This window comes from Chlorocebus sabaeus, chromosome 13 (assembly GCF_047675955.1).
Source record: "Chlorocebus sabaeus isolate Y175 chromosome 13, mChlSab1.0.hap1, whole genome shotgun sequence".
Lineage (NCBI taxonomy): Eukaryota > Metazoa > Chordata > Mammalia > Primates > Cercopithecidae > Chlorocebus > Chlorocebus sabaeus.
In genome coordinates, this window is record NC_132916.1 from 7,197,833 (window position 1) to 7,219,534 (window position 21,702).

The 21,702-nt window shown below is 35.2% G+C and overlaps 1 protein-coding gene across 7 annotated transcripts in view; it reads right to left on the reverse strand.

Moving 5' to 3' along the window:
- Nucleotides 1-2,993: 2,993 nt before the first annotated feature.
- Nucleotides 2,994-21,702, reverse strand: part of QKI (QKI, KH domain containing RNA binding) — a 163,443-nt gene continuing 144,734 nt past the window's right edge. The window contains exons 5-8 of one of the 7 annotated variants that reach the window (XR_005241348.2): nt 14,755-14,842; nt 13,088-13,387; nt 10,012-10,861; nt 2,994-6,100 (exon numbers count right to left, since the gene is read on the reverse strand). Coding sequence is in view for 6 of the 7 variants with exons in the window: in XM_038001187.2 (XP_037857115.1) it covers nt 6,084-6,100; nt 10,012-10,086; nt 13,088-13,387; nt 14,755-14,842 (480 nt within the window). In the remaining variant the exon portion in view is untranslated. Of the gene's footprint in view, nt 6,101-9,325; nt 12,149-13,087; nt 13,388-14,754; nt 14,843-21,702 lie in introns of those variants that run through there. The other 6 variants (XM_038001188.2, XM_038001187.2, XM_073022288.1 and 3 more) reach the window with 6 other exon arrangements.

Sequence of the window (21,702 nt, forward strand, 5' to 3'; positions counted from 1 at the left end):
AAAGTGTGCGTTCTTTATTCTGATATTGATACATGCATTTTCTGGGGGTGAAGGATAAGCAGTTCTTTTCAGCTGAGTTGGCTTGAGAGGATGAAGCACATGCACTTTTTCCAGTTGGTTTATTGCATTTCATGTACAGTCATATGCAGTTCTCCGTTCACATGTGATCTGCGAACACCTATTTCGACTTCTATAGATAGATATATATATACACGATTTCCACAGTAAAATTTTAAATGTTTCATACATACCACTATAAACCATAAAATATATATTTGGTAATAAAAACTTAATAGCACTTTAAGTTATAAATTAACTTTTACCCTGGAAGCTGAGATCTTCCCACAACGTGATGTCTTTTGCCAAGGGGCAACAAAATTGTAATGTGGAATCAATATTGTGGCTGCTCTTTGCTGCACCTATCACCTGCTTCTACTATGAATTCATTCATCTGCCTTCTCTCCCCCCCGACCCCCGGCAATTAGTGCAGCAGAAACACAGAAAGGAGAGGACTGTGCCGAGGTTAACCAGTTTGATTCCGCATTGAAGGCACGAGTGCATATAATGTTGGTAAATCTCTTCGTATCAAAGGCATCTCAATTTAGATCATTTAAAAGAAACTACAGATAAAATTAGATGTGTAGCACATATCTCTAAAATATTGTCCATATTTTTTCCATTTTAAATAAAGGTATTAAGGGATTCGTGACAATGTAAAAAACTACTCTAGGCACCTAGGAAATTTGCGAATTCGAAAAGTTGGAGAATAATTTTTGCTAAATAAATTACCATTTGGCAGTTAGTTCTGTTCTACCAAAAATAATTTGTTTGAAATGCTGTTAACAGCTACTTCTTATCAAGGAATAAAGACAGGCATCTTATCCTGGTCAAACACGCAAAACCACTCCCACTCCACCCCAAAACTAAAGAAACTTTAGGCTGTCACATGTGAAAGTGCTATGACATATATATACATGTATATATATTTATTAGAGTCTTGGTTTGGTAGTGAGCAATTTCATTTAAACCTATCATTCGCTTTTGGCACACTAAAAAACTCAGAACCTTATCTAGTGTTGAGAAAACCGTAACCAGACACCAATTGTGTGTACGTATACACATCCTGGTTTTATGGGCAGGGTGCCTTAACGACCTCTTACATGTGGAGCCACTGCACTGGGGCGTACAGGAGTAACTACTCTCACATTAAGTCTTCCCTGACATTTTGCCGAAAGGAAAAAAATGTTTAAGTACATTAATTTCACCAACTTCGTGACTGAAAGCTCAGCTTTCAATTGTTTTGTCAAATAGTTTCAATCAATGAACTGACTCTAGTATTCTACTATTCTAGGAATTTGGTAGTTTTATCTTTAATAATATTGTAACCTGTATAAAAATGAAATTTGTAATGTTATTTTCGCCTTTTAAAACTTTACATTTCCTACATAAAAGGTAGCAATGACTTAATTATACATAAAGTACCCTTAACTGAAAATGAGATGAGGCTGCATTCAGAGGCTTTAGAGAATAGTAAATTGCATAGAAATTCATCAATTTAAGTGACATGGTACCATGACAACTTGTACATTAGCAGCTTGACAGACAGCTTCGAATTTTCACAGACTACTACATGAACTGTTAGGGCAACGGAAACTTTTACAAATAGTAGCATGTTAAAGACCTGTCTACCTAACAACAGTACACTGCCCCACTGCTCCCATCAGAGAAATGACCCGGTTTGTTTACATGATCCAAGTGACCATCTCAATGGTGATTCGCTGTTATCACCCGAATCAGCTATCACTACTCTGTGTATTATGTATATGTACGTGTGTATATATATTTATGAATGAGAATACCTTGACAGTCTGATTGGTTAAGGGCGTATTGGTACAGTTTTTTCTTCTATTACATGTCACTCATTTCGGCCCCAAATTCTACAACTCTAAATAAATAAAATGTCATTTACAAAGATACATTGCTATGTACAAATGCAAAAATTCATCCTGAGGATTTTGTTATCTAGGAGAACTGTTTCACAGAAAGAAGGAAGTATCAATTTGTGAAATAAAAATGCACCTTGAGTTAAACTAAGTAATTCATAATTACAGGTTAATTTACCCAAGTTCCAGCCAAGAAAAGCATGAAGATATTTAGGAAATCTTAAATTGATTTGCATGCAAGAAATTGATCATATACAACTTTTCAAATCCCAGTGTTCTTCCCCCTTAAACTTCTTGTTTAACGTTTTAGTCTGACTGTATTTGTAAAGTAGGTGACAGGGAAAAAAATACCTGAGGAAAACTCAGTAATGTGCTGAGGGTTCTTTTCCTCATTGGAAAGCAATGGGGCTTCAGGCCACCATGAGAAACAGTCAGTGGGCCTTTGGCTTTACCCAAGTTAAGCTCCCCTAACAGGAGCAGTTAGCTAAACAAGTTCAATGCTTTCCAAAGGAAAAAGGTCAAGTTAAAATAAAAATCTAAATAAAGGTAAAATATCAACAGTTTCTCTGCTTTACAATGTGACCATAAGATTACTTATTTACAGAAATTAAAAGAAATGGTTCAACAAAGAATCAAACTGGTTTCTCCAGGTATATACCATTACAATATATCTTTTTACTCTTGATGCTGTGAGCAGACAGTGATTATTTTGGAGAAGGAAAAATAAGGTGTGGAATTAGTAATGCGGATGCTGAAAGGCAAGTGGCAAGAGGAGAAGAATGCCTCCAACAAAGGCCTCTTTGTTCCCATCTCTACTGCACCTACCCCCACCCCCCCACAAGGTACAAGACCAGAATAACCAAAGCCATTTTAACAGTAGTGTGCAAAACTGTCAGCTGACAAACAACATAAAAACAAGTCACGCCATGTTATCTGTGGTCACGTTCTTCAGGGTTAGTCCAGTAACTCAAGACTTTACATTCTTTTGTCTTTATTTGTTTATTTTAATTAAACATATAAAGGTTAATAAACAGACATAGTCCAGAGTTAGTAGGTTGGTATTATAACATTTATTAAAATAATGCTATGGGTTAATAGAAACAGCAAAGAACCAAAGAATTAAAATGCAAGCTATGTAAAATCCCAACTAAAACCCAAAAGTGTCTAATGTATTCATTCATTAGCTAACTAAAAGCCCAAAAAAGACAAGACACCCAATATAATAAAGTACTGCAAAACAATTGGCAATTTTCAGTTATCAAAATTGTGGATTTTGCATTTTGTATCCTTTTCTCAATCAAGAAAAAAATTCTTTTTGAATGTTATATAACATACATATAAAACAAGATAGAAAAATACATTATAAACTTGTAACAATGGCTGTAAATACATTATCTTACATGTTTCTCATAGGCAATAGGTTGGTTATGGTACATACACAGCATGAAACTAAGATAATAAAGAATAGACAAAAATACATGTCAGCTGTACGATAACATACAAGCGACACTCCCATCTACCCACGCTAAAAAATTACATAATACTGTCAGAAAAAAAGTCTTAAAAACTACATATTTTAATAAGAAATAAATTCAATAAAGAATGATAATACTGAGAACCAAGGCATTCAGAGATTTCAAAAGTCATGCTTTTTTCAGTTGATCCAAAATTTTGTCAACCAAGTTTTCAAAAGTTTGTTCAGAGCCAACATTACCCATAAATGTCACACATTTATTATTTCATACATTTACTTTCTTCCCCATAAAAGACCTTTGATAAACATCTAAAATGTCCAGGTATAACACAGTTGAGATGAAACTGGATCAAATACTGGTATTTTTTTTAACAACTATCACCTCAAGTGTTTGAGTGTCGCAAATTTATTAAAGCAACCAAACGATATAAAAATCAAAATGGCACAGCATATATTGTAAATAAATCAAAACTGTATGTGTAACAGAAAGACAAAGCAGTGGCATATTAAACCAAAGCTAGCTGGATACAAAACAATGAATGTCTATTGCATAGTAAATAAACTGACAACGGTTTCCAAGTGAGACAAGATGGCAGGGGAGGTCACCAAGAAGGTAATGACTCAGCTTCCTGCTGACCTCTGACTGTGATGCTGGGAAGGTGTGGAAGAGGGGACGAGTTGATAAGCTGGGGGGCGGGGGGAGTCCACTGTCACTTGAGATTTGCCACGTCTGGTACTGAGCAGTTAATGATTATTCACTCAAGTGTTTAGATGTAGGCTTTGCACACAAATTGCTTCAACTACATAACTAACTGTTTCAACTTCTAGAGAAATTAGAAGCTTAAGCTGAAATGTGGTTGAGTATTTATATGCACTATGATGCTAGTTTTTCACATTCTTTTAAAGTTAAGGGGTGGGGGAGGCAAAGGTTACTGAAACAGTAAGAGGATACACTACACCAGTTATCTGGTATGATATAAAGACATGTGATTAAATTTGGGTGATTTAAAACATTGTTTTTCAGAATGAAAATCACAAAGATTCACTTTTCTGAAAACATTTGCTAGGTATCCTATTATCTCCAATTAATTAAAAACAAAATAAAAATCAAAACCAAATGAATGTATCCCCCTTCTCCAAATAAAACAAAGTTCTAATTTGTCTGTAAACTGAAGTTCAGATGACACATAATTTTTATCTCAGAATCGTTTGGGTTAACACTGAAGATTGGAATAACCAAAAATATTAAATTATTTTTTTAAAGAATGATGTTTTAAAACTTACTAGTCAGGCATTAGAAAAGTTATCAAATCTTTTCACAGTATCAGATTTGGCAAATTTGCATCAAGGTAACGTGGCAAAAATCATATAATTCAAACCATCAACTCATTTGTCTCCCTCATATCTTCTTTCACATACTGGGCGACTGAGTAACATGCATTAACTTGTATTCTGAGGGAGGAGCTGATCCTTATGAGACACTTGACTAAATGACCATGAAGGAAAATAAGGCACTTTCTTTTCTTTAGACTTATTCCAATACTTAAAAAATAAAAAAGAAAGACAAAAAGGCTCTTTTGGTCTTTTGTTTCTTGACAACCACCAGAAAAAATCATTTAATGAAATAAAGGGTTTCTTTGTTCTTTTTCTTTTTTTTTTTATAACACTTGAAAGTATAAAATGCTACATTTCCAAAAATATATATATTTTTTTCTGCACCAGCACCCTTGTATAGTAAAAGTATCTACTTTTTGTTCATTTGTTTCAATGCACTACACTTTATCTACAATTTCATTACATGTATACAGCAAATAGGCAAGCATGGCTTTTACATCCTTAATGATTTTTTTCTATACAGGGAGGTTTAAAAAAAAAATACTTGAACAGTTTGCCCAGTAATGTGACACATAATGCATGTACCTTGTTCTCATATTTTTTTAGAAGGTGTAAAATATTCAGTAATTTTAACTTAGATATTTATCTTTTAAAAATAGTGTTGCAGTTTTGTTATTTGCATTACTTTTCAAAACTCCTTACGTTTTTCTCTCATGGCACACTTTCTTCTAATACTTCAAATTTTGGCAGGCAATATAAAAAAGGCTGCAACTTCTGCCCTTTGAGGGCACTGTAGTGACTAAACAGCATATCAAATTTTGAATACTTTTCGAAATCACTTCACCAATGATATCCCTGACCGAAGGTTCATGCATGATGCATCATCACACAGTACATTCAGAGAGAGCTTTGACTTCGCTATGAGAAGAAAAAGATTCCTAGAAGTCTCTCACAGTAACTGCCTCTGTCATTGAGTAGTTAAGGGCCATCTGTCTCCCCTTCTTAAGAGAGGCCTTCTTACCGTTCGCTTAGGGTGGGATATTAAAAAATGATCAGTGCTGTGGGATGAATTGGGCCTTATTGCTTTACTACTATTCAGTGCAGGTTCTAGAACCACTTTCACCCAAACAGGAAAAAAAAAAAAAAAGCTGAGTTGGAGGACAACAATTTCTTTGTCTTTTGTTTGGTTAGATGGTAAGACGAACGGACAAGTGCCTCAGCTCGCTGCACTGACGACAGGCAAGCAAAGGCGATTACCAGTTAACTGATCAGCAGGCAGGCATGGTCAGGTCATCATTGGGTGAAGAGTTCAGAGGTCAGAAGGTCATAGGTTAGTTGCCGGTGGCGGCTGGGTGGTTAGAAACAAAAAAAAACAAAACAAAAAAAAGAAAAGAAAAGATAGAGAAGAGATTAGTTTCAGCTAGTGACGGCTTAATGACAACATGAAAAACTAATCACAACTAATAAAAAAAAAAAAGCATGTTTAATTCTGACAAACTGATTGACACCATCTACAGAATACAATTAAAATCATGACAATTTCATATCATGATTTGAACAAATGAAGAAGAGCCCACTCCCACAAAAAAAAACCAAAAAACAAAAAACTGGTTAACAAGAAAAAATAGAAATAAAATACAACTAACAACTAATAGTTAGTAGCAGTCAATGAAGGAAATTGAAAAACAACAATGAATAGGTTTGGTATACAGAATTTTTAAACAGTCAGTGCAGTTATCAGTATCTGACTGCTATTAAGCATTAGTATTCTCTCAGATGCAAGCATTAAAGCAACTATTAATGATGGATGTGATTATTAATAACTGATGATTAACAGAAATGAATCTAAAGAAATTCAAAATTCTATGAACAATTTGGTTCAACATAAACTCTGGGCCAAACAAGGTTTCTTTTGTTCAATAAATGTTTATTGCTTTTTCAATTATTCTATTTACAAACAACATGGAATTTCTTGGCCTCATGATACAAAGCAATACTAAACTGTAGTCTAGCAGTGTAGGCAACATCATGGGAACCAGAAAATGGCCAGGCCTTTTGCACTAGCCAACACTTTCCAGTTGAAAATACTATTTTACACATATAGAACACTTATAAAATGCACTTGCATGTAAACACTGTAAAATCCTGCCATTTAAAATTCTACACTCAAAAAGCTCTAAGTACATCAAAAAATAGAAGAAATTTCTAATTGATACCAATAAGGCATTTTAAAACTACAAACAGCTTTCTTTATTCAATTTCAAAGCTAATACTCTGCAAATACAATAAAATCTGACATTTCATATACATTCCTGCTTTATATTTTTATATTTTAAAAGAAGCCACCTGTAAATACTATTTTCTTTTGCAAAATAACAAAAAGGACAAAAAATTTTTAAAAATTACAGTAAAACATAAAGTAGTTCTCAAGTGGAAAAGTTATCATTCCCAATGTCCTTGAGTTGTTCCTTCCTTAATCAACCTTTGTCACATTCTGCTTCACCAAACTTGGTCCACTTAACAGTAGTATAATTTTTAAGACTCATTCAACAGCTTAATTATTTCTACTATATTCTGAGGTTTGATAGAATTTTCTGTACTGTTGCCATTGTGACTAAGGCAGAGGAGATGTGAATGAAAAGATATTCAGTGCAAAGTTAGATTCTGTGCCACTTCATAAATCAAAGCCCAGAAGGTGTAATGTTCAGAGTTTAAATGATCTAAATAATGGACTGATTTACCTTCATATGACAAAAATGCTTTCTATAGTCTATCATTTAGAACAGTTTATAAATACTACAAAAATATTGTATCTTCAATGTGACCAAATCTTCCCTGAATTTCTTAAAAGTGGAATTTTATTTAAAATAAAAATTGCTGCCCCAAAATCATAGAAGAAAATAAATATTTAACATGATGTAGTCATACTACTTCACAGGTATTCCAAAATATAAAATCTTAAAGCATTTTTGATGTTATTCAGAATTTTGATTAAAACTGTTTAAAGTTTCTTATACAAATTATATAAGTGATGGTTTTTGTATTACTCAGAAAAACTTCTGACTTCTTTCTTGAGTGTGGAATATATAAACGAAGTGAGTGACCATATATATATACCAGGACACCTAGACTACATCCTCTGCCAAGTCTTGGCCTCCTACACAGGTGTGTCACCATACAAGACCATACAGTTCGTTACAACTAAAAGATCAGTTGGTCTCTAATAGGCTTCAAATTCAGTTTTGAAATATATATATAGAGGTGAGTTTACTTTTAGTAAAGAACTAGATATTGGTCAACCATGTAGGACTCTAAACGTTCATATAGAATTACATGGTTATATGTCCAAGGGCTGAGTTTCTTTGCATTAAATGAATGCTTACACTAATAAACTTCTCTTCAAAATAGTTTTTAAAAATAATTTTAACCTCAAAAATAGAGAAAACAGTAGTATCATAAAATAATTTAAGTGAAGGACTTCAGACATCTCCCTTAGACCCAATGAGTGCATACAGTGATAAGTATACGAATATTCTGTTACTAAAAAAGAAATGAGCATTTCGGTTTGCTGACACTGCATTTTAAATAAAAACAGTGACAGAACTAATCAAAACACATAACAACAAAAGATCTATGCATGGAATGTGTCGTAATTTTCCAAATACAATAAAATCTTCCTCAAATATGTCCAACTATCTCAAGGCACTGGAGTATTAAGTAGGCCAATAATTATCGTGTTAAAGCAAAAATGGTGAGAAATCTCCTAAAAGGGGGCATACAGGGAAAGATTAGCTGGGGGGAAAAAACTACTTTAAAATACTCTTTAGAACAATTGTAGACATAAGCAATATGAATAAAATCTCAAATTATTCATGGAATTGTCCCGTTTCTTTAAAACTAAAGTGACTTTCCAAAAAATTTCCCCATCCCTATGAGACGTGTTCGTACAGAACACTTACAAGGAATATCATCTTCATAGATGACTACGGAGCTGGGGTCTATTCTGTTCACTGAATAATCACTGTAAGTGACGTATACATTAGTTTGAAAGTCTTCGACATTCTTTATGTATTATGCTAAACAAATATTAACAGTGTCTTTGGGAAAGGCATGTTATTTCTGATGTGGACAACAGCTGTGTCTAGTATTTATCATCAGTACTCAAGGTAATCACATGAAGCAGGTAGGTCCTTCATAAATTCACAGAAGATGTACAATTGAAGTGCAAATCCAGCACTTTTTCCTCCACTAATATTTGAGACTTTGATCAGTTTAATTTGTAGGAAACAAATGTGCCATAACAGAAACTTGTAAAAAATCCTTTTTTACTACCATGCTTGAGATTCCTATCTTGTGATGGAAAAACTTAGAAAACGATTCAATGTCAATAAACCGAAAATACCATTCCTCAATAAGCAAAAATAATTTATAAAAGGGTCCAAGGGCATATACAGGACACAAATTATAAAAGTTGTAAAGGAGAAAAATGAAGACTTATTTTCCAGTCACAGGTTAGTCAAAAATGATATTCACACAGCTGGATCTCATATCACCACAGAAATTCAAGAGACAGTTTACCTTCAGATAATATATTTTAGCAGCAAATGACAAAAATCAAAGGATCCATTTTGGCAAGAGAATGTAAGAATAAAAGGGAATTGATGCTCTAATTTATATTAAAAAAAATCCAACTACATGAAAGTTATCTTCACAGTCCTCACTTTGTTGATTTTAGCTAAGTACTTGACATGTGCACCCTCACATTTATACAGTGGCTCAAATATTTTATTATAAAGAAAAATGGAAACTAAATCTTCAGTTTTCTCCAAAAGTACACAGGAGGCATATATTCCTTTACTTCTCTCATTAAAGCACCACCCGTTCAATTCATTTTGCAATACCAACCCCAAATTTCAGAATTTTTAAAAGGTAAATTTTAGCAAAAGTTATTAATGAAAATAACTGAGGCAACATCAAAATTAAATAGCTCCCCAAATTGACTAATTTATGTTTTAGTAGGAATAAATCATAGTACATAATAATAGAAGATTTAATAAGTTAAAATATGAAGGGAGAAAAAAACCAAACCAAAACAAAAAACCCAACCCTTATATCTGTCAGTGATCACAAACAAATTTAGAAAAGGAAAAAAAACTGTGTGCAGGTAAGCAATTACATTTTTCCATCAGGTGTGGTGTTGCAAATTTTATGGACACCCAACGCATTTCTTACAGACAAGAACTGCAGAACTAAACTAACCTCGGTCTGCGGTCACAATCCTTTGGTAAGGATGGACACGCATATCGTGCCTTCGAACTTTAGTAGCCACCGCACCTAGTTAAATTGCAATTACCAAGACAAAGTTAGAAAACATTCACAAGGGGGGAAAAAACATTAACAGCAGGTTTATCAAAATGGATTTCAAATGTTCATTTACTACAAAAGTTTAAGAAACACGTTAAGGCACAGTAGTTTTAAAATTAACCACAATATGTCATGTATATATGCATCTATTAATATTGCATTCATTTCAAACATCTTGGGCCTTAACCTATTTTATCCATTCATTTACAATCCCCAAGTTACAGTATTTCATGAACTCTATTAGATCCAAACATATTTAAGCTTTACTAGTCACATATTCACTGAAGTGCCTTTCTCGCAGCAGGACTACTTAAATAATGCCATGTTTAATACTGACAATTATTTGCTAACCTTAAGACCACTTCAAGAGTTTATCACTTAAAAAGGTTTAAAAGCAATTCTTAAAGCCTACAGATTGTGGTTTTAAACTCTGAGTCAATAAGTATGAACTGCAATGAATTAGGTGATTAGTAAAGCAAACAGTATAGTACACTTAGCAGTCAGTATACTACTATACACTCCTTTATAAATTACCATTACTGTGTAATATTACAGACTAAACCAAATTAATAACATAATTTTACTTTATATCTATGTGCAAAAAGTGCAAGTAAGTCACTGACTGCTAGGCTAAGCTTTTTTCCCCCGGAGGCTGCTGAGACTAAGCATTTGTTAAATTCAGATCTGATGAGGGTTCAGTTAAGACCGTTCTTGAATTCTTAGCCTTTCGTTGGGAAAGCCATACCTAAAGATAAAAGGAAGGGAATTAAAAATTAGTCATCAATGAAGACTTGATGCTAATACCAATCTCCTCACTACTACCAACACACATGTCTGCATCTGTTTTGAAGGGCACTGCTTATTTTAAAATAATTTAATGTGAGATGTGACATAAATAGCATGCATGTTATCTGTGTGCAAATTTATTATAACTTAGAAATTTAAAATCATTTTCTGAGTTCTCCAAGTGGTCAATATCATGTTTTACTGCTTAGGTGGCAAAGCAAGAAATAAAATTAACCATAGTAAGAGTTTTTCATTTGGCACTTATTATTATTCACCTTATGAATGCCAATTAGAAATCTGCATATTTTGGTCTTTATTTTACCAGTTTAACAATTAAGTTTTTGTAAGTAAAAATTTTTCAACAAACAAAAGACATGAAGCTTTACAATGAGAAACAAGTTTTACTGCAGTGCCTCTTGCTATTTCTAAGCAGTAAACTGGTCCATCACCCCTTATTCATTTTAGATAAGGTAATCATATATAAGTACAATTCCATGTGGCAAAATCAGGGAGATCTTGCACTGAAAGTGCTGGAACAGCAGCTGGTAGCTAAGAGCCCCAGCCCTGCAGGAAGTCAAGAGTCATAACTCCTCGGGAACAGATGCTGTGGGTGCAGCAGAGAGGAGTTCTGGGAAAAGGAGCATGCATGGGACCACAGGACAGAGTATTAATAGAAAAGAAAACTTAAACAACAAGGTTACAGGTTACATGTTATTTTAAAAATGCTTCAAGAAATGTGCAACAGAGACAAGCCTCTCATAAACAGTTCTGTGGTATAATTCTGACCTGCAATTACTTTATACAATGATTTAGAGATAAACAGAAAACATGTACAATGAAATGTATTTGTTCATGAAACAAAGGGCACCTGAGTGCATGCACACACACAGATAACATACAGAGCATCATGGCTTTCTTTACTTGAACAATGAATTTTCGAGTTTAAATCTTAGTGTCCTCCAGTTCAGTAAAGATTTTCAAATCCTTATAAATCAATATTAATGCTGGAAAAAAAAAAACCTTAAGAGATCAAAGTCCTAAAAGTCAACAGCATGCATGCAGCACCAAGGTCGTATACACTTCAGGAAAAAAAGTATTCAAATTTTGTCTGGTAAAACAAAGGGGTTGCACAGAAACAGTTTGTTCCACATTGACTGGTCGTGTTATAACAGCTGCTGTATTCTAGTCCTTCATCCAGCAAGTCAATGGGCTGAAATATCAGGCATGACTGGCATTTCAATCCACTCTATAAAAAAAAGGCATCAGTAATGTCTTTTTCGAGCACACCACTTTTTGTTCATGTAAAACCAAGCGTTTAGATTATGATTTTAATTTTTGCCTTAAGTGAGATTCTGAATTCAGTGATTTGGTATTTAACTATTCCATACTGTACTACTGAAATTAAGAGTATCTCTCATGTTTAATATGACTAGGACTCCAAAAGCCAAGAACTGAAAAATCTTAAGAATACAACTACAGTCATGCCTGCATAACATTTTGGTCAACAACGGACCACATATACTACGGTGGTCCCATAAGATTATAACGGCTATACCACACAGCCTAGGTGTGTAGTAAACAGTATCATGCATGTCTGTGTAAGTACACTTTATGATGTACACCAAATGATGAAACTGCCGGACAAGGCAATTCTTAGAAGGTATTCCCGTTGTTAAGCAATGCATGACTGTATTTATCTGGTCTCTTTCATATTTTAAGTGATCACAAATATTATAAAACACATACAATAATATGAATTTTATAAAGATCTCAAACTACTTTCACATAGAAGTTTAAAGTTTTTCCAACAATTACACAAATCTGTGAGATAAAATGAATCTAAGTTTGAGAAGTGGAGCTGATGGAGGTGACGGGCCAGTGGGGTGGGACCTCAAACTCAGAATGGCCTCAGTCATGTCAAATGTAAAAGTATTTGTTAAAACACACACAACAGATTTACCCAACCAAACTGAACCTGAGTTACCAAAGTGGATCTGAATAAACTTAAGGTGCAATTATTTCAAAGGGGAACCCTTATGAGAGGTTGCAATAAAATTTAGGGTTCAGGCTTTCCTAATGGAAACTTGTCTTGCCTCTCTAAAACTGATAAAACCATTTCAAAATCTAGGGGAGCAAAAATATTTATAAAGAGAATGTTGTCAACCCCGTGGGGAGAAGAACTTACCTAATACACCACTAGGTTCAATAGGATACTCAAGGATTGATGTAGCTGGTGCCAATGTGTAGGGGTACTCATAGGGTGTATAGATTAAACCAGCTTCGGGCCCTGGAGGAACTATTGCAGCAGTTGGGTGAGGAGTTCCGTTTGGCATGACAGCGGTCTGTATTTGTCTGATCAAAGGCATTATGGTAGGGCCAGCTGGCGTTGGAGTACGCAGGGCAGCTGGTGGGAGAACCGGCGCAGGCCCAGTAATGATCCTTGGAGCAGCCTGGGCTGTTGCTGCAAGAGAAAAGGCAAGGGCTGCTACAGTAAGCAAAGAAATTTAGAAAGAAGTATAGAGACAGCAGTATAAAATACGGGAAAATGAGAGGGGAGTAGGAAAAAGAAAGGAAAAAGCAGGAAAGAAGAAAAATAAAAGGAAATCATTAGTACATGCGCTGATCACACAAAAATGCCAAAGCACACCAATCAAATGCAAAGAGCTTTCCCTTTCCCAATGTGATTAAGAATGTGCAAAAATTAAAAAGCCATTGTAAAAAAATGAATGCCACCATTAAATAGGTTATATTTAGTTCATACATTTGATATACCTGTTTTTAAGATTTCATAAGACTAAAGTACATGCAGAAGCACAATGAAACACTTGCATTAACAGATGTTAAAAAATAATTTGTAACTGGAGTCCACAGAAACTCAGTTTTGGTATATTTCTAAAGTACAGCTTTAGTTTCAAAGTAAAGTAAGAATAATTTTTATTGCATTTAGCCAAGTAACCACTAGGTATATATGTACATTTCCTGCATCTTTAGGAACTATCATCACAGAAAATCTTAAAAAGCCCTATTTCTAAATTCCTATTAATGATATACTCACATTTTCATGAGTAAATTAAAGTTAACAATTTGTAAAGTAACTACTTCTAAACCCAGTAGGTTGCCTACATTTTGTAAAGCTGCCTAGAACTTTAAAATTCTATGTGTTTTAAATAATCACTAATTTAAATATGGTATGTTCATATAAATGATATGTATGAATCTTAAATTGTTTCAAAACAAAAATTTCACATTATTTCATTTTAAACATAAAAAAGCTATCCTCTTATGGCTTATAAAAACATGCACAGATACATATACAAACAAAATTAGGACGGAAAAAGAGTTATCACCCACTGATCTCTGTGAACTCACATATGAAATCAACAGGGAAAAATACTGGAGGGAAAACATGCAAGCAGAGTGAAAGGACAGAACTCAACAGAGAGTCATTTTATTCAGATATACTTCAAATTCACTTTTTCAAAGTAAGCTTTCAATATGCTGTCTTTTGCATACATTTAACAAGATAAGCTGGAAGCCTTACATCTGTATTTAACCAAACAGAAAATTTCTTAAACGCTTGAATTTAGAGATTGAGATTTCGTTAAAATAATGTAAGTTTGTCAACCCAAAACTTCAACATGCTGACATAAAATAAAATCAGGAGTGTCCTCAATTCATGAAAGCATTAAAAATAGGACTCTCAAAGTGACAGAATTACTATATCAAGTGACAGAATTACTTCAACTGTTCACTTTGTATAAACTGTTATTGTGTTGTGCTGCCAAAAGGAAAAGTCTGTAGACAAAAACAACAGAGAGAGCAGTAACCCTGGGCCTCAGGGTTCATTCTTACGTGATTTAATGTTGGCATCTCTGTAGGTGCCATTCAGAATCGCAAGCTCCATCAGCTGCATCTTCTTCAGGCTGTCTTCTCCTTCTGCCTATACACGGAAAACACACGAGATAAAAGCATTTGAGACTATCCACAAATATAATAGCTATATCCACACAAAAACCTTAAAGTATCATGTGACTACAGTCACCTGTTTCAATACGGGGAAAAAAAGATCACGAACTAAAACGTGCTAACATAATGGAGCCTGTTTTCTCAGTGATGGCGTGCTGATATACAGGATATTCTATTTGTACATTTTTATGTCAGCTACACCGATTTATTAAAGTTCTCCTAAAAAGCTCTGCTTTTAAATAGAAATGAATGAAAACGTGAGGTTAAGACTAAACATAGTATATCTCTTTGGCATCTATCATTTTAAAATTATTTTAATTAATTTCTTTCTTTTTCTTTAGATACAGGGTCTAGCTGTTACCCAGGCTAGAGTGCTGTGGCATGATCCTAGCTCACAGCCACCTGGAATTCCCAGGTTCAAGCCATCCTTCCACCTCAGCCTCCCAAACAGCCGGGACTAGAGGCATGCACCACCATGCCTGGCTTTTTAAAATTTTTTGTAGAGACAAGGTCTCGTTTTGTAGCCCAGGCTGGTCTCAAACTCCTGGCTTAAAGTGATCCTCCTGCCTCAGCCTTCCAAAGTGCTAAGATTACAAGTGAGAGCCACTGCGCCCAGCCAGCAACTATCATTTTGCTGAATATTCCAAAACTCAGATGTGTTCGTTAAACACACACACACACACGCACGCACACAAAGAATTTTAAACATAAAAGATTGGATTGCAGAATTTAGGTAAGGAAATTTTATGCTTAATTCTTCAAAAAAGGAAAACTCAGTGAAATAAGAACTTCTAAAAAACTGTATATTCTGCTCTCTTACACAATTCCTGTCTGCTTTCAGTCTAATTAGCGAGTGCTATCAATGCCACAGCAATCTATTAGGGTCACCATATGATTTATTGTCCAAAGCAAGAAACATTTAAAAGCAAAAAGGGGCATTAGTAATAACCATGCTTCAAACGTAAATCAGGATAGTCTCTAATCATCAAAATGTTTGGCCACCCCATTCACCTTGAATTCGTCCCACTCTTTCCATTTACTGTTCCAGTCATTTTTGGCAAAGCATCCAAACTACCAAAACAAGTTGCTAATGGTGTCTGTTCTCCAATCAATCTATACACAAAGGCCAGATTAATTGCCCAAATTACAATTTTCATGTTTCTCAACATTCTGTCTCAAAACACTTTCACGGTTTCTTACTATCTAAAAATACAAAAAATTTTAGTTGCCTACAATCTGGTCCCAAGATATCTTCTCAAGTTAAGCCCATTAACCTACTACTTTACACACATATGTAAGTAACATCCTAAGTCAAACCAGATTGCTCTCCACCATTCATCTCTGTGCATATTCCCACTTCCTCCATCCCAAGTGCTCCCCTGTGTACTGCTCTGTCCCTCTCTCTTTCCAAATCCTGCCTATCCCAATCCCCACAAACTTGAACCTAAATGCTACCTTCCTTTTCCAGGGGCCATCCCTAGATTACAGTATATCCTCAATGTGGTCAATACGTTCTTCAAAACTAACTTTAAGTGAAACAATGGATAGTAGGTCCTGAAATAATGCCATTGCTTTTAACATGATTTCATTATAACATTGATGGGAAGAAAAGGCTGCAATATACTCATTTCGTTTAAAGTTGTATCTCCAAGAACCTATCGACAAAGGTAATCGTTTCTACTTCAAATTACAGTCTGCTGAGTATCACCACTCCCAAAGAAAGCTCCATGAGAATAGGGCTTATTTCTTTGTTACCGCTGCCTAACCCCATGTTCCTACAGCCACCCCCAAGTTATTTGCTAGAACTTATAAGTGACTGGTATGAGAAGTCTTTAACTTTATTTCCAAATCCCAAATGTCTAAGTCCAACACAAACTTCAGCCACAGTCAAAGCAAGCAGTAGATGACGGTCCATCTATCAAAGTCTGTGTAGAGACAGAACTAAGTGCCCCCCACTTTTATGTATCATCTAATCCCAATAACTTTACATGACTTTGTGATATTTACAATGAAAGTAACCCAATGAAACAATTTTCTGATATAGTTTTGTTCCTCGCTGATTCATAAAAGGGTAAGGATGAACAGGACACAAGCTTCTCAGTGCTCCTTTCCATTAGAGCTGTAATGATACACAAAATTCTGTTTTTGGCATTACAATGGTGAATGGTGTACTATAATATATAGTAAACAGAACTGTTCAGTGAGCTTTTAGTAAATCACAAGAATTAAAGAAAAAGATGAGTGAAACATAAAGACAATGTTTTGATGTGCTACTGTCAAATTTTTAAAAACCTGCTTTGCAGCAGATTACAGGGAGTAGATACTTGCATGCCTGTGGAATTTTACTCCTATCAACTTGCACAAAGATGAACAAAAAATAAGTATGATCTTTGAAAGACAGAAATCATTTGTTAAAAACTAAATCAGTAAGCTACTACTGGAAGAGAAGAATCAAATCCATTATAATTAAACTTTTTAAGCTTATTTGCTAAAAACTAGCTATCTGAAAGTTGAAACTTAGCAAAAGTTTCAAATTTAAATTTATATATAAAAATGGAATACCAAAAGTATTATAAATTATATGATACATTTAAAAAAAAGACAAAGAAGAGCAGTAGGTTTACCTCCAGTCATCTACCATAGTAAGAAAGAAGTAGTACAAGTTTGAAAATGTCAGCAAATAAGAGGGCAAATTTACTTCCAACAAAGAGGAAATAAAGATCAAAGAGGACTTTCCTGCAGAAGGAACAGGTGCTTAAAAACATGTTGGCATTGAACTGCTCCTTTTGGATAGCAAAATAACTATTCACTATTTGGCAATGGAGTGTCAAACATGAGAGAAAGCCACAGAGAAAAAAGACAGAAGAAATGCGTGTGATCACCACTGTGTGTGCACACTTGTGTAATCTGCAGGGTACAGGATAATGAAAACAGAGGAGAGATCACCCCAAGAGAATAAAAATAAGAGTGGCATAGGAGGAGATCCTGGTGTAGACTATCATATGGTATTGTTGGAGATGATGGTATGTTACACCAGATCACAGCCATATTATGGCAGGGTACACTAATGCCTCCCAGAAATGCACAGGATTTAGTTGGCAGAGCTGGAATTTGATCCTAGGTGGTCTCAGCCCAGGATGGGCTTCACCCTCATGTCCTGACCACTCCCCACCACTCTGTATTCACACTTTGTGTGTCTTAAGAGACAACAGGGTTCACTGGCTGGGCGCGGTGGCTCACGCCTGTAATCCCAGCACTTTGGGAGGCTAAGGCAGGCAGATCATGAGGTTAGGAGTTCCAGTCCAGCCTGGTCAACATGGTGAAACCCTGTCTCTACTAAAAATACAAAAATTAGCTGGGCGTGGTGGCAGGCGCCTGTAATCCCAGCTACTTGGGAGGTTGAGGCAGAAGAATCGCTTGAACCCGGAAGGCGGAGGCTGCAGTGAGCCAAGATCGTGCCACTGCACTCTAGCCTGGGCAACAGGGCGAGACTCTGTCTCCAAAGGAAAAAAAAAAAAAGAGAGAGACAACAGGGTTAATTATAGAATTACTTTCACATGGAAGTGGTTATTTCAACCTTACTGTCCTGGTTTTGACAATGAGATTTAGTAGTGTGTACCTGCCTAAACACTGTTGAAGGTGTATGTCACCTCTTTTTCAAATATAAGTTCAGATGAGAAAACTAAGTTTCTTCTACAGTCTAGAGGCTCTAGAGCTTCTATGAGCCAGTCTTCAGACCAATTTGTCTGACCTTTTTCTCAAAAATTACAACTGATCAAACGGGACATCCTGATGTTGTACATGTCAACTCCAGATAGTTCACAAAGTACCTGCAGAATCTTGATCGGAAATGAGCAACCCTACAGAGACAGAACACTAACTTTTACATTTGTAACATGGGGCGTTAAAATCGTATTTTGTAATACTGAACTCAAGTGATTATCTGGAATCTCACAGCTTCTGATTTCCCAAGTATTTGCCCTATATTCAAGAAACATTTAAAAAATGGAAGCTAAATTCACATGCAGTGGACTCTCAAGATTTTAATTGCAATATCAAATCAGGGTATTTCTTCCTTTTTTTTTTTTAAAGTTTTTGTGGGCACATAGTAGGTGTATGTATTTATAAAGTACATGCCATATTTTGATACAGGCATACAACGCATATTAAATCAATGCATATAAAATGCATCAGGGTAAATGGAGTACTCATTAACTCAAGCATTTATCTTTTCTTTGTATTATAAACAATCCAATTACACTTATTCTTAAATATACGATAAATCATTGTTGACTGTAGTCACCCTGTTTTGCTATCGAACACTAGATCTCACTCATTTTAACTACATTATTGTACCCATTAACCATTCCCACTGCGCCCTCCCAACCACTCTTCCCAGCCTCTGGAACCATCACTCCACACTCTATCTCCATGAGTTCAATTGTCTTATTTTACCTCCCACAAAAAAAGTGAGAACATGTGCAGATTCTTTCTCTGCCTGACTTATTTCACTTAACATAATGACCTCCAATTTCATCCACGTTGTTGCAAATGACAGGATCTTATTCTTTTTTATGGCTAAATAGCACTCCATTGAAGACACAGGACATTTCCACAAACCCAGAAAGTCTCCTTGTACTGCAAGTCCTAACCATCCATCTGATTTTACTTGCCTAGATTTTCACATAATGAAGGCATATATACTTTTCTGTGTTCGATTTCTTTCCCTCAATATAACAGCTGTCAGACTCATCCACACTGCTGCATGTTGCTGTAGTTCATCTGTTTTAGTGGCTTGGTATGTTATTTATCTATTCTTCTGCTACAGACATTTGATTGTTTCTACCTTTTGGATATGTGAACAGAGCCACTCTGAAAATTCTCATACAAAGCTTCCTTGTGAATGTAAGTTTTCATTTATCTTGCATAAATACCTATCAGTAGAGTTGCTGGGTCATAGGGCAGATGAATATTTCCCTTGTATCTGTATGGAAAATATTATGGAAAGACTATTAAAGCACAACAAAGAATGCCTTTACTTTTGAAATGTAAAAGCTCAAAAATACAATACACTTCTGCTAATAGCTAAAACCTGTGGTATCAGGGAAGTGCCTTGAGAATTTCAGAATTTTTCAGATTTATAGAAAGATTAGAGACCATAGATTCTGTAACACCCACCAGAGTCTAGGGGATACTCCTATAATCCAATCTGTAACAAAAAGAAAAATACACTAAGTGGGGTGAAAAGACTATAAACACAGTTTTCCAAACTTCTGGAGGCTTGCAATTAAGGATGATGAATTATAGGTATTTATAAATATATATTTTAAAATTTATGCATATTAAGTAAGATACAGATGTATCATCAACTACGTTTTTTGTTGTTGTTGTTTGTTTTTGTTTTTTTTTGACATGGAGCTTTGCTTTTGTTGCCCAGGCTAGAAGGCAATGGTGCAATCTTGGCTCACTGCAACCTCCACCTCCTGGGTTCCAGGGATTCTCCTGCCTCAGCCTCCCAAGCAGGTGGGATTACAGGCTTCTGTCACCACGCCCGGCTAACTTTTTATATTTAGTAGAGATGGGATTTCACCATGTTGGTCAGGCTGGTCTCGAACTCCTGACCTCAGGTGATTCACCCGCCTCAGCCTCCCAAAGTGCCGGGATTACAGGCGTGAGCCACCACGCCCAGCCATCATCAACTATGTTTAACGGCTATGTTAAAAGGATACAAACAGGTCATGTTTAATGCAATTTATATATTGTTCAACTTTTCTAGATTTAGACACTAGATCTTCATTATCTAATCATTTATGCTTCCTAACAAATCTGTGGTATTGGCAGTGCATTATCCCTGAGGCTCAGGCAGGGTAGGCAGCTTATCCAAAGTTACAAAAGTTCACATTGCAAAACTGGCTTCCAACCCAGAATACCTGATTCAAAGTCCTCATGTTTTAACCGTTACATTATACTTTCTCCAGTCTTAGGATGCCTTTAAGTGGAAGTATCTTGAATTCATCAGACCTCATGTTAGAAAGAAAATCATGTTTATTTAGTATTTTTAGATCTGTATACTTTTTTAAAAAACTACAACAAAGTAATCACCAGAGAGCTGAAACAAATGTGTATTTCCAAATCATTAAAACTATGTCAACTAAAAAAATAATTCGAACCACTGCCTAACACAAAGTCCCAAACACTCTAGCATTCAGGGCATTGAACAGTTTATATGAGCAACCTTGCTTGCAAATGTTCTGCATTAGTCAAAATCATCTGTCCACAATTCCCCAGAGTAGACCTGGTACTTTCCTCTCCAAGTTAGGCTCCTACTAGAAGCATCCTATGTGTTCCTCAATAACACAGATCACTGTCTTCTCCCAGAGTGCAGGCTGTTTTTTTTTTTTTTTTTTTTTTTTTTTTTGAGACGGAGTCTCGCTCTGTTGCTAGGCTTGAGTGCTGTGACACGATCTTGGCTCACTGCAACCTCCGACTTCCTGGTTCAAGCGATTCTCCTGAGTGCAGGCTTTTCTAAGCACTCTCATGTATACTGGTCTTGCTTTTATAAATTCATGCTGCTTATTTTTGGGAGATCAATCATATGTAGCCAGGTGCTATCTCAGTTTTTCTATTTTTTGATGTTTTTAAGAAATTTCTCATGAATTGTATCCATAAATTAACCAATAACCAATTAAACCCATGCTCCCTGTAGTCCCCAAAGCCTTGCAAAAATGAATGTGATCAATATATTTTAAAAAATGAATGTTTTCTATAAATTTGAAACAATGGGTAGAAAAGGTTTTCCGAACAAAAAAATACATGACTAATTTACTTGGAGAA